Source organism: Dama dama, chromosome 14, assembly GCF_033118175.1.
Source record: "Dama dama isolate Ldn47 chromosome 14, ASM3311817v1, whole genome shotgun sequence".
NCBI lineage: Eukaryota > Metazoa > Chordata > Mammalia > Artiodactyla > Cervidae > Dama > Dama dama.
The window spans coordinates 36,297,510-36,310,197 of NC_083694.1; the positions used below are offsets into that span (position 1 = coordinate 36,297,510).

At 37.1% G+C, this 12,688-nt stretch overlaps 1 protein-coding gene across 14 annotated transcripts in view; it reads left to right on the forward strand.

The window, feature by feature from the left end:
- PRRC2C (proline rich coiled-coil 2C) overlaps positions 1-12,688 on the forward strand; it is a 93,572-nt gene that overhangs the window by 43,757 nt on the left and 37,127 nt on the right. For all 14 annotated transcript variants that reach the window (XM_061160307.1, XM_061160318.1, XM_061160310.1 and 11 more), the window contains exons 13-16: positions 5,524-5,693; positions 6,126-6,375; positions 7,633-7,843; positions 9,037-11,304. In XM_061160307.1, the coding sequence (XP_061016290.1) occupies positions 5,524-5,693; positions 6,126-6,375; positions 7,633-7,843; positions 9,037-11,304 (2,899 nt within the window). The remainder of the gene's footprint in view (positions 1-5,523; positions 5,694-6,125; positions 6,376-7,632; positions 7,844-9,036; positions 11,305-12,688) is intronic.

A 12,688-nucleotide genomic window follows, 5' to 3' on the forward strand; every position in this document is an offset into this window, starting at 1 on the left:
AATATTGATGTGACTGTGAGTGTACAGATATCTCTTTGAGACCCTACTTTCATTTCTTTTCAGTCAGGCATACCTCAGAGATGTTGCAGGTTTGTTTCAGACCACAGCAATAAAGCGAGTCATGTAAATTTTTTGATTTCCCAGTGCACATAAAAGTTATGTTTACACTATTCTACAGGGAGGCCTGGCATGCTGCGATTCATGGGGTCGCAAAGAGTCAGACAAAACTGAGCAACGGAACTGAACTGATAGACTATTAAGTGTCCAGTAGCATTCTGTTTAGAGATATGTATATATGTGTGTATATATATATAGTATGTACATACCTTAATAATACTTGATTGCTAAAAGTGCTAACCATCACTAACCCTTCAGTGAGTCATGATCTTTTTGCTGGTGTGGGAGAGTATTGCATCAGTGTTAATGCTGCTGATGATCTGGGTGGTGGTTACCAAAGGTTGGAGTGGTAGCTGTGGCAAATGTCTTAAGAGAGCAATGAAGTTTGCTGCATCAGTTGGCTCTTACTTTACAAATGATTTGTCTATAGCATCAATGCTGTTTCATAACCTTTACCCACAAAAAATCTTTCAAAATTGGAGTCAGTCCTCTCAACCCCTGCTGATGCTTTACCAAGTAAGCTTATGTAATAATATTCTAAATCTTTTGTTGTCTTTTTAACAGTCTTCATAGTCATCCCCAGGAGTAGATTCCATCTCATAAAACTACTTTCTTCATTCATCCATTGGAAAGCAGCTTATTATCTATTCAAGTTTTATCATAAGATTGCAACAATTCAGTTGTATCTCGGCTCCACTTCAGATTCTAGCTCTTTTGCTGTTTCTACCACATCTGCAGTTACTTTTCCACTGCATTCTTGAGCCCCTTACCTCAAAATTGTCCAATACTAAGTTAAATAAAAATAGCAAGAGGAGGCACCTTTGTCTTCTTCCTGATCTTACAGAACTTCGCAGCTTGTCAACATTGAATGTGGTGTTAGCTGTGGGCTTCTGATAAGTGGATTTTATTATGTTGAAGCAGTTTCCTTCTATTCCTAGTTTGAGTATTTTTATCATAAAAATGTGTTGAATTTTGTCAAAAATCCTTTTCTGCATTAATTTTGGTGATCGTGTTATTTCCCCTTCATTCTGTCAATGTGTAGTATATTGATCAATCTGTATATATTGAAGCTGAAGAAGGCAGTAGCAACCCACTCCAGTACTCTTGCCTGGAAAGAGTACCATGGAGAAACCTGGTAGGCTGCAGTCCATGGGGTTGCTAGGAGTCAGACACGGCTGAGCGAGTTCACTTTCACTTTTTACTTTCACGCATTGGAGAAGGAAATGGCAACCTACTCCAGTGTTCTTGCCTAGAGAATCCCGGGGACGGGGGAGCCTGGTGGGCTGCTGTCTGTGGGGTCGCACAGAGTTGGACATGACTGAAGCAACTTAGCAGCAGCAGCATATATTGAACCATCCTTGCATCCCAGGAATATATGCCACTTGGTAATGGTAATTAGTATACTTTCAGTATATTGCTAAATTCTGTTTTCTAGTATTTTCTTGGGAATTTTTGCATCAGTGTTCATAAGAGATATTTGTATTTATCTGCAGTTTTCTTGTGTCCTTGTTTGGCTTTGGTATCATGGTGATGCTGGTCTTGTAAGTTAATTAGGAAGTGTTCCCTCCTCTTCAGTTTTTGGAGAAGTTTGAGAAGAACTGATGTTAGTTTTTTAAATGTTCGGTGGAATTCATCAGTGAAGCCATCAGGTCCAGGACTTCTCTTTGCTGCAAGGTTTTTGATTGCCAAGTCAATCTCCTGACTAGTTAAAAGTCTGTTCACATTTTATATTTCTTTGTGATTTTTAGTCTTGGTAGATGTTTTTGTTCTGGAGACTTTGTACATTTCAGATGAAATGTTATTCAGTTTGTTGATGTACAGTTGTTCATAGTTCTCTCATAATCCTTTTTATTTCTGTAGAATTGGTAGTAATGTCCCATTTTCATTTCTAATTTTAGTAATTTGAGACTTTTTTTCCATAGTTTACTCTCCCAGCTAAATATTTGTCAATTTTGTAGAGCTTGTCAAAGAACCAGCGTTTGTTTTCATTGATTTTTCTCTATTTTTCTGTTCTCTATTTTCTTGATCTCTGCTGTGAATTTTATTTCCTTCTAGTAACCTTGCGTTTGGTTCTTATTCTCATTCCTTAAGTCATAACTCAGTTATTGATTTTGAGAGCTTTCCTGTTTTTCTTTAATGTAACCGTTTATAGCTATAAATTCCCTGCTTTGCTTTTCCTGCATCCTGTAAGTTTTTGTATGTTGTGTTTTTGTTTTCATTCATCTCTTAGGTATTTTCCAACTTCCCTTGCACTTTCTTTTTTAATTTTTTGGTTGTTTAAGAATGTTATTTAATTTCCTGGAGAAGGAAATGGCAACCCACTCCAGTGTTCTTGCTTGGAAAAGTCCATGGACAGAGGAGCCTGGCGGGCTGCAGTCCATGGGGTTACATGACTGAGCATGCATGCATGAGGGTGAAGAGAAATGGGTTGGTAGCAATAAACTAGTAGAACTGAAAAAAAAAGTTATTTAATTTCCACAAATTTATGAATATTCCTCACTTCTTTAGTGGTTCCTAACTTCTTTCCATTTTGGTTAGAGAAAAAACTTTCTATATCTGTCTTTTGAACTCTCTTGAGAGTTAATTTGGGTCCTAACATTATCTATTCTGAAAATGACCTTGAAAAGAGTATATATGCTGTTTTGGGGTTGAGTGTTCTGTATATGTCTGTGAATCTAGTTGGTTTGGTGGTGGTTTAGTCACTAAGTCATGTCTGACTCTTGCGACCCCATGGACTATCGCCTGCCAGCCTCCTCTGTCCATGGGATTCCCCAGGCAAGAATACTGGAGTGGGTTGCCATTTCCTTTTCCAAGGGATCTTCCCGACCCGGGAACCAAACCTGGGCCTCCTGCATTGCAGGCAGATTCTTTACCAACTGAGCTATGAGGAAAGCCCAAAGTTGGTCTAGTTGGTTTATTAAGTCCTTTTTCCTTACTTCTGTGTGGCTGGCTGTTCTATTCATCACTGAGATGGGGTTGTTGAAGCCTCTAAATGTACAAGTAATGTATCCCCCAGTATTTTGCATCATAGGTTTTTTTGATGGTCCTGTTACTAGGTGTGTAAATGTTTATAATTGTTGTATCTTGCTGTATTGAACCTTTTATTAGTATTTAATGACCTTCTTTGTCTCTTGTAAAACTTTTATTTAAAGTCAGTTTTATCTCAGTGTAGCCACCCTGCTCTCTTTTGGTTATTATTTCCATGGAATATCTTTTCATTTTCAGTTTATTTATATCTTTGGATCTCAAGTGAGTTTATTGTAGACATCATATAGTTAGATGACCTTCAGTTCTATTTTGTCAGCAAAATAGTATTGGCTTCATACTTAGATGCTGATTCTTTTACCCTTTTCTGATTCCACAGCATCTAACTAAATGAAATCTCCTTTGTTTATACATGGGTAAATACCTCTAAAATTTAAGTTGAATAGAGCTTAGTGAGAATTTTGGATTGTCATAATTAAATGACTGCTCTGTTCATAATTTCATATTTGTTTTTCTACCAGCTTAGATATATAAAAGCTTTCATAGGTCATCTATATGCTTAGCTAAATGCTTCCCACCTCCCCACCCCCCCAAAAAAAAAAAAATTTTGCTGGACTTCCCTGGTAGTCCAGTGGTTAATACCTGTTGATGTGGGGGGGGCCCCCCCTTCCCCCACCAAAAAAAAGCCTTTGCTGGCTATAATTAGCTGATGTGTTCTTCCCAAAATTGGCTCATAAACTCTAATTAATAGAACTATGCTCGAAATTTAAAGTTTGATCTTAGTAAACAGTGATTTAAGATAGAAATAGTTTTATTTCAGTACATTTCTGTTATGGAAATACTGAAATTTTTTTTAACCGTAAAACCCATGCTATTTCTATAAGACAATGCTGCTTGAAGTTATAAAGCTATTTAAAGTTTTCCTTTAAGTTTTTAGTCTATATTCTGAGTTACTTTCAAATTTGATCCTTAATGTCACTATAAAGAGAAGTAAGAGTGTTTTATCTCAACTTTTCTTTACTCAACTTTTTTAGAAAATGAGATATAGCCCGTGCAGGTTGTTGAGTTACCAAATCTCACAGATTTCTTATATTAAGCAGTCTAGAGATAATTTGATGTTGATCATGGGCTTTTATTATGTATCCTAAGCACTTAGGTCAAACACTTAAAAAAGGTAAAGCAAAATTTCTCACCACAGAAATGAAAAATATTTTTATACTTTAAAATTGATGAATTCTGAAAGAACAATCTTAGAGAATTTTATTCGCAGTTAATGAGAAAAGACCATGAATTAGAAATAAGGAAATTTATTTTAGTCATAGTTTTGCAAACAAATACTTGTATTGACCCTGATTAATTTACTGTCAACAGCGACTATATATTATACATGAACTAATTTTGGTTTTGCTTTTAGTGATCATTATTTAGTGGCACTTTTATTTTCATTCACATTTTATATGTCCTCTGATGGCAGTTTAACTTTAGCTGGGTTTACCAATAAAGTGTACCCATTTCATTTTTAAATGTTCCACCTTCTTGGCTCTCTTTTCCCTCTAATATTTTATCATTTTTAAAACATTTTTAATATTGTTTACAATATTTGAATACAAAGTGTGACTTTTGATTCGTTACTGCATGGTTTTACACTGTCTTTATGTTAGCTTTCCCCTTAAAACTCACCTCTGATTCTCTGAGAAAAGAATTTATAACATAACATGGCTTTGTAGTTGTAACAGTTGACATTTTCTAGAATGAATGTAACTGGTTTTCTTTGGGATGAGAACTTTTTTTGGGTGAGGGGATGTGTATGGTTCTGCTTTTTGTATATCATAATTTATACCCTTTACATAGAATAGTGATTTATATATTTGAAGATACTGGTGATCATTCAGTTGTCATGATCATTTGTTTTATGATCATTAAAATGAATGATCATAGTTAGATTCATTAGTTTTCTTTATAGATAATAATCCCCTGATCAGAAAAATTTTATAAACCAACATGTTCTATTTTAAGTATTTATGGACCATTCTTGTTTTCATCTAAATGCTAGTGAACCACAAGTACATGTTGACAGTAGTTTTAATATTTCTTGAAACAGTGAAAAATAGATAGAATTTGAAATGGTTTATTATCACAAAATATCAAGTACAGAATTTTGCATGATAAAGCGTCTGGGCATGTGAGTTCTATCTTAAGAATCCAGCTTTGAGAAAATCTGAGGTTTTGTTAAACTAATGTTACCTCATTACATTGATGGTTACCAATATTAAAATACAAAATGGTGTTGTGGAGTAAGGATACTTTCTTCCTCATTAACTTTTAAAATATATCTGATTATGTCACTCCAGTATGAACAGCATGTATTAATGTTAAGTGTCATAGATGAGTATCATTATCTTTCACCTTTTCTTTGGGCAGAGGATGACCCAGTTTTCACTAGACAAGATAGCAATCGCAGTGAAAAGGAGACCACGCAGATAGCACATGAAACAGAACCAGAATCAGGATCTCAGCCTCGGCCTGCTGTATTATCTGGCTATTTTAAACAGTTTCAGAAGTCTTTACCACCACGATTCCAGCGGCAGCAGGTAACAATAAAAACATTTTATCTTGTACGTGTGATTTAAAAGGTTTATTGTTCAGTAGTATGAGAAATAATTTACCGTAAAATTCAAAATACCCAAAACATGCAGATTTCCTCTGAAAAGTTTGCCTCTTTTAAATTAGTAAAAGTTTGTTGATATGGGCTTTATATGTTCCTTTTTTTTTTCTGCCTTATCTTCCTTTCTAGGAAATGGTTTCTTACAGTATAATTGATGAGTGATTAGTTGCTGAAGTATAAGGCAGAATGTCATAACTGAACCTTTGTTCTCTTGTCTTGCCATCTCTCACTGTCAAATGTGTTTTGAGTTCTTTTCCCTCAGGGTTTCAAAAAAGCCTGTTTTCCGATATGATAGGTTCTATTAATTTATCACATGGAACCAAAGGCTCAAAATGTGAGCTCCTGCCTATATTTTCAGGAACAGATGAAGCAGCAGCAGTGGCAGCAGCAGCAACAGCAAGGTGTGCTTCCACAAACGGTTCCTTCTCAGCCGTCCAGCAGTGCTGTCCCTCCACCACCACATAGACCTCTTTACCAGCCCATGCAACCTCACCCCCAGCATTTGGCTTCCATGGGTTTTGATCCAAGGTGGCTCATGATGCAGTCATACATGGATCCTCGAATGATGTCGGGTAGACCTGCTATGGATATCCCGCCCATTCATCCTGGTAAGTTGGAATGGCATCGTCTCCTGGCTTACTTGCAGTTGTGCAAGTTTAGAGTTTTTCATTTTCCCCACAATTTTGGTCTTACTTCCTTTGAGAGTTAAAATCTAGTAAGAACTTATATAGGACTTCTTAGTCATAAAATGATGTATCTTCTTTCAGCACAGAGTAGTTAAATTCCAGATACTGTACCAACAGTGTGGTAAGACCAAAATACTGTACTTTCTGTTTTGTGATTATTATTTCAAAAATTACAGATGGAAAATTGCTATCTTAGTTATAATATCTATTGTTTGCTGCATTGTTTTCATTCTTTCAGGTGTTTCAGCATTTTAATTTTATCCATATGTTATATATTACAGCTATTTCCTCTGTCATTTACCAGCCTACCACCTGAATTTCCTAATAAGTTAGCTGAAAACAAATAAGATAGCTGTGTTTATCAGAATAAATTCAGATAATCCAGTACCAAGATGGTATAGAGGAAAATTTAGAGGTGATAAAAATATGACCAAAAATTACATTTTGATTTTAAAATTTATACTGAAAAAAAATTTTTTTTAATTTATTTATTTTAGTTGGAGGCTAATTACTTTACAATATTGTAGTGGTTTTTGCCATACATTGATATGAATCAGCCATGAGTTTACATGTGTTGTCCCATCCTGAACCCCCCTCCCCATCCCATCCCTCTGGGTCATCCCAGTGCACCAGCCCCCGAGCCTTCTGTCTCATGCATCAAACCTGGACTGGCGATCTGTTTCATATAGAATAGCATTGAAACATGTATATTATCATATATGAAAATTTTAAATTTAAGAGACATAATTTATGGCATACTGATCAACTAATTTAATAGAATTTTCTATGGAAGATGTTTTTCTGAAAATTCATCACTTAGTGTAATTCTCAAAATGTTTAACACGCACAGAGTCATGGTACTTGTTATCTGATTTTTATAGGCATTATCTTTTCTTTCCTTTAAAGTAAAATAGGCTGTTCTTATGGTTTTGCTTGTCTTGCTTCCTGGATTTTTAAATCTGATTATTTAACAGCAACAATAAAAATCTCATTCACAGAAAGATTCAGTTTTCACTGATGATTTTTTTGAGTTAATCAGTTTCACTTGCCAAAAGTATTTCTTTAAATATAGAGATGTCCAAATAGTAATAAAGTATTAACCTGGATTCTGTGTCTATAATGATTCTGTTTCCTTTGTTTTCTCCCTGCACTCCCATCTTTTTCTGATCTTTTGTGTAGGAATGATTCCTCCTAAGCCGTTAATGAGAAGAGATCAGATGGAAGGGTCACCAAACAATTCTGAGTCATTTGAGCATTTGGCTCGCTCTGCAAGAGATCATGCGATTTCACTCTCTGAGCCTCGAATGATGTGGGGGTCAGATCCCTATCCTCATGCTGAGCCTCAGCAGGCCACCACTCCCAAGGCAACAGAAGAGCCTGAGGATGTAAGGTAATTATTAAAGTCATTAGCAAGCCAACAGAATATTGTTGGGAAATGAAAACTGTATAGTCTCCCTGGAGATCATTCTGACTTAGGGCTGAGCCACAGATTGGATTTTCTCCCATTTAATATGCCTTATTTCATTCTAGGATGTATTTTCCTTTTCCCGGCATTTAGTAATGATTGATTATGGCATTTTGTAACATAGTTCTTTCTGTACGCTTATTTAAATACTGAAATTTAGTGGTAACTATCAAAATGTCAAGATTCTCCTATACTTGACATATAGTCTGACTAAAGTGTTGATATAATTCTTCCACTTAATGAGAAATGTTAGACATTTAATTATCAATATCTTATGGAAGTTTTCTAAGGTCAAGTTAAGGATAAACACTAAAGTTACTTTGAAGTATCAGACAATTGGTGATCTTCAGTAATTTATAATGATAAGTAAGAGCTTTTGCCCTTTTAAGGAATATGTTTTATGATGTTTTAAAATTCTGATTCATTGGGAAAGATGGACCTACTCTAGTGTACTCTGCTTATAAGTGAAAATTACCAGTTTTGATGGATATAACTTTCACATAAGCATGGTCTAAACTTCTTTTTCTTAAGGACTGAGTTTCATTTCTTTTTAATTGAGGGGAATAGAAACATAACACAATATCTACCCTCCTGTCAAAATTTTAAGTATATAGTACAATGTTAACTGTAAGCATAACATTGTATAACAGATCTCTAGAACTTTTTCATCTTACACATTCAAAATTTTTTACCCATTTAATTCCAACTCATTTCCCCCTTCCTCCTAGTCCCTGGTAATTACTTCTTTATGGACTAGTTTTATTATATAGTTTATGTAAGTGTGATCATATAGTATTTGTTCTTCTGTGACTGGTTTATTTCACTTAGTATAATCTCCTCATCTCTGATGTAGCATAGAGCAGGATTTTCTTCCTTTAAACAACATGCTGTTATATGCACATACATGTTCTTGACCCATTCATCTGTAGCAGACATTTAGGTTGTTCGGTCTCTTGGCTCTTATGAATAATGTTGCACTGAACTTTTTGTAGAGACATAAGGTTCTTTAGGATCCGTTTTTTGTTTTTAAATTGGAGGGATTATTTTGCTGTACATGTACATGTGAAAAAGATTTTTGCTGTGATGGCCATTACTTCTTTGAATTCTCATTATCGTAGGCCTGAAGCTCCATTGGATCAGGAACAGATAACTGCTGCTTATCCTGTAGAACATGGTCAGTTAGAGGGTCATCCAAAACCAGACTTTGTCAGAGAATCAAGTGAGACAGACGTGCAGAAGTTTTTAAGCAGATCAGTGGAAGACATTAGACCTCGTCATACTGACACAAATAGTCAGTCTACTTGTTTTGATGTACCTGATCAAAAGACTATAGCCACTCCTCAAGAAGAGCGAATTTCAGCTGGAGAAAGTCAGCCTGCCCGGAAAAGAAGTGTTTGCCATGGATCTAACCATACTCAAAAATCAGAGGAGCTGAGGAATGAGCCATCTGCAAGCATTCCTAAAGTAACTAGCAGAGGTATTGATTCAAAAGAACCAGCAGAAAGGCCAGAGGAAAAACCAAAAAAAGAGGGCTTTATCCGATCTTCTGATGGACCAAAACCTGAGAAATTGTATAAATCTAAATCGGAAACTCGTTGGGGCCCAAGGCCTAGCTCCAACAGAAGAGAAGAAGGTAACGACAGGCCTGTGAGAAGATCAGGTCCTATTAAGAAACCTATACTGAGAGATATGAAAGAAGAACGGGAGCAAAGGAAGGAGAAAGAAGGAGAAAAGGGAGAAAAAGGAGAAAAGGTCACTGAAAAAATGGTGAAACCTGAAAAGACAGAAAAGAAAGAACCTCTTCCTCCACCAACCGCACCACCTACAGCACCAGTTCAGCCACAGTCAGTTCCACCACCACCTCAACCAGAACCAGAGAAACTTCCTTCAGTAGAAACTTCGCCTTCAACTTTGGTACAAAAGCCACCTCAAGATACCGAGAAGCCTTTGGAATCTGTAAGTAGTGTTGAGGTAGAGCCTGCAGTTAAAACTGTGAACCAACAAACTGTCACAGCACCAACAGTCAAGGAAGAAAAGCAGCCTGAGAAAGTCATCAGCAAAGACCTTGTTACAGAGAGAACTCGACCAGATTCAAGACCAACAGCTAAAAAAGAATCCACTTTACCCCCTAGGACCTACTGGAAAGAAGCTAGAGATAGAGATTGGTTTCCAGATCAAGGATACAGAGGTCGAGGTCGAGGTGAATATTACTCCAGAGGGCGAAGCTACAGAGGCTCTTATGGAGGACGTGGCAGGGGTGGTAGAGGGCACACTCGAGATTATCCTCAGTATAGAGACAATAAGCCACGAACAGAGCATGTGGCCCCAGGACCCCTCAGGCAGCGAGAAGAAAGTGAAACACGAAGTGAGAGCTCTGATTTTGAAGTTGTTCCCAAAAGAAGAAGACAGCGAGGTTCAGAGACTGACACAGACAGTGAAATTCATGAAAGTGCGAATGACAAGGATAGTTTAAGCAAAAGTAAGCTTCCCAAAAGAGAGGAAAGGCCTGAAAGCAAAAAACCTATAAAGCCTCAGTCTTCTTTCAAGCCTGAAAATCATGTCCGAATAGATAGTAGACCTCTAGAGAAACCTTTTGTAAGGGATGATGATAAATCTAAACCAGGCTTCCTTCCTAAAGGAGAGCCTACAAGGCGAGGCAGAGGGGGAACGTTCAGACGTGGTGGAAGAGATCCTGGAGGTCGCCCATCACGCCCTTCTACCTTACGAAGACCTGCTTATCGGGACAATCAGTGGAACCCAAGGCAGACAGAAGCTCCTAAACCAGACAGTGGGGAGCCACCAAGGAGACATGAGCAGTTTATCCCTATCCCAGCAGATAAACGGCCTCCAAAATTTGAGCGAAAATTTGACCCAGCTAGAGAGAGGCCCCGAAGGCAGCGTCCTACGCGACCACCAAGGCAAGATAAACCTCCCCGATTTAGACGACTAAGGGAGAGGGAGGCTGCTTCAAAAACCAGTGAGGTGGCAGTGTCCACAAATGGCATAGTTAATAATGTGGTTCAGGAACCAGTTAATACTGCTGGGGATATTTCTGGGAATAAGACACCAGACTTATCTAACCAGAACTCTTCAGATCAGGCAAATGAAGAATGGGAAACAGCCTCTGAAAGCAGTGATTTCAATGAGAGACGGGAGAGGGATGAAAAAAAAAATGCTGATTTGAATGCACAAGTGGTGGTAAAGACGGGAGAGAATGCTGTACCTCCAAAGAGGGAAATAGCAAAGAGAAGTTTTTCTAGTCAGCGACCTGGCATAGATCGCCAGAATCGGCGTGGTAACAATGGTCCACCCAAATCCGGAAGGAATTTCTCAGGTCCTAGGAATGAAAGGAGAAGTGGCCCACCATCAAAAAGTGGAAAGCGAGGGTGAGTATTTTATGTTACATATAATTACTTCTGCATCTTTTTGGGGGGAGGTTGTGGGTCATGTGACTCAGCTTGTGGGATCTTAATTCCCCAACCAGGAATTGAACCCAGGCCCTTGGCAGTGGAAGCACAGGGTCCTAACCACTGGATCGCGAGTGGCTGCTTTTGCACCTTTAGAGAAACTAGAAGTATACTTCTTGGTTGAACTGTGCAAAGGCAGCAGTCACATTCTTCTCCTGTAGGTTTTTTTTTTCTATTCTGAAAGTGTAAGAGTGCTTGAGAAAGAGGTTAGTGGATCACAGAAGTCCTTGCCTATTGTTTTGTTACATCTCCCAAAGGAGTCCTGTTAGAAATTTGTAGCTTTGGGAAAATCGACACACCCCAGAGGATAGGACATATACAGTATCTTCCGTTTGGTAGACCATCTTACTGATGATGAGTATCCTGTCTTTCTTGATTTCTCTCTGGAAAACTGTGGTGTTCACAGGTGCTCTAGGACTTACATTAGTATGTTGTAATCATATTCAGTCACTCTGTACTGGTTTCTAGAGAGTGAATGTTGAAATTTAAGGAAGGATACATTATATTCCCCTCTCAAGTTGCAAACCTACAATAAACCATCTAGCTTACAGAAAGGCCTAGGAAGCAAAGTCCTGCCCCACCTCCAGTAACACAAATAGCATGTCATTGGTGTTTTTAAAAGAATTTTTCTCAACCGTGCTAAATTTGGTCTGTTCTTTTTAAATATTAAAATGCTGGTTATAGCAAATTACTATTTTTTAATACTAAGAAAATTATAAAGTAGCATTATTTCTAGTTTTAAATCTAGGCTCTGGTACTTCTATTTATAAATTCTCTGCTTCCTCACCAGTAAAATGAGGAGAAAGCAGTAGAACTTTAAAAATGTGTGACGATTCAGTGACATATTTATGAAACAATGTAACACCTGGTATATAGTAAGCAACTATCATTATGGTGTGCCCATTTTTTAAAAAAACAAATCTCCAGATTTGCAGCCTGAGGTGATAAAAAATTTATTCAGACAAAGTATTATCTTAATCTGCACTGGTTAGTTACATTTAGCATGGCAGGTTACTATATCAGTCAGTAAAAAATACTTTTGCTTCCTGATAATTTAGAAAAAGGTTCCAGGGAACTAATACTACCAGTTGTGTTTATTGAGTACCAGTTTAACACAGAATTTAAACCTCCCTTTAAAAGACAAAAGAATAAAAAAAAAAAAAAAGAATAGGATAATATATATAGTTACATTAACAATGTGTCACATTTAGAAGAAATGAATTCATAGTTCACATGTTTGAGATCATGCTTTATGAAAGGCTCTTGATAAGCTTTTAGCTTGAGTAATACTATAGATTGAGCT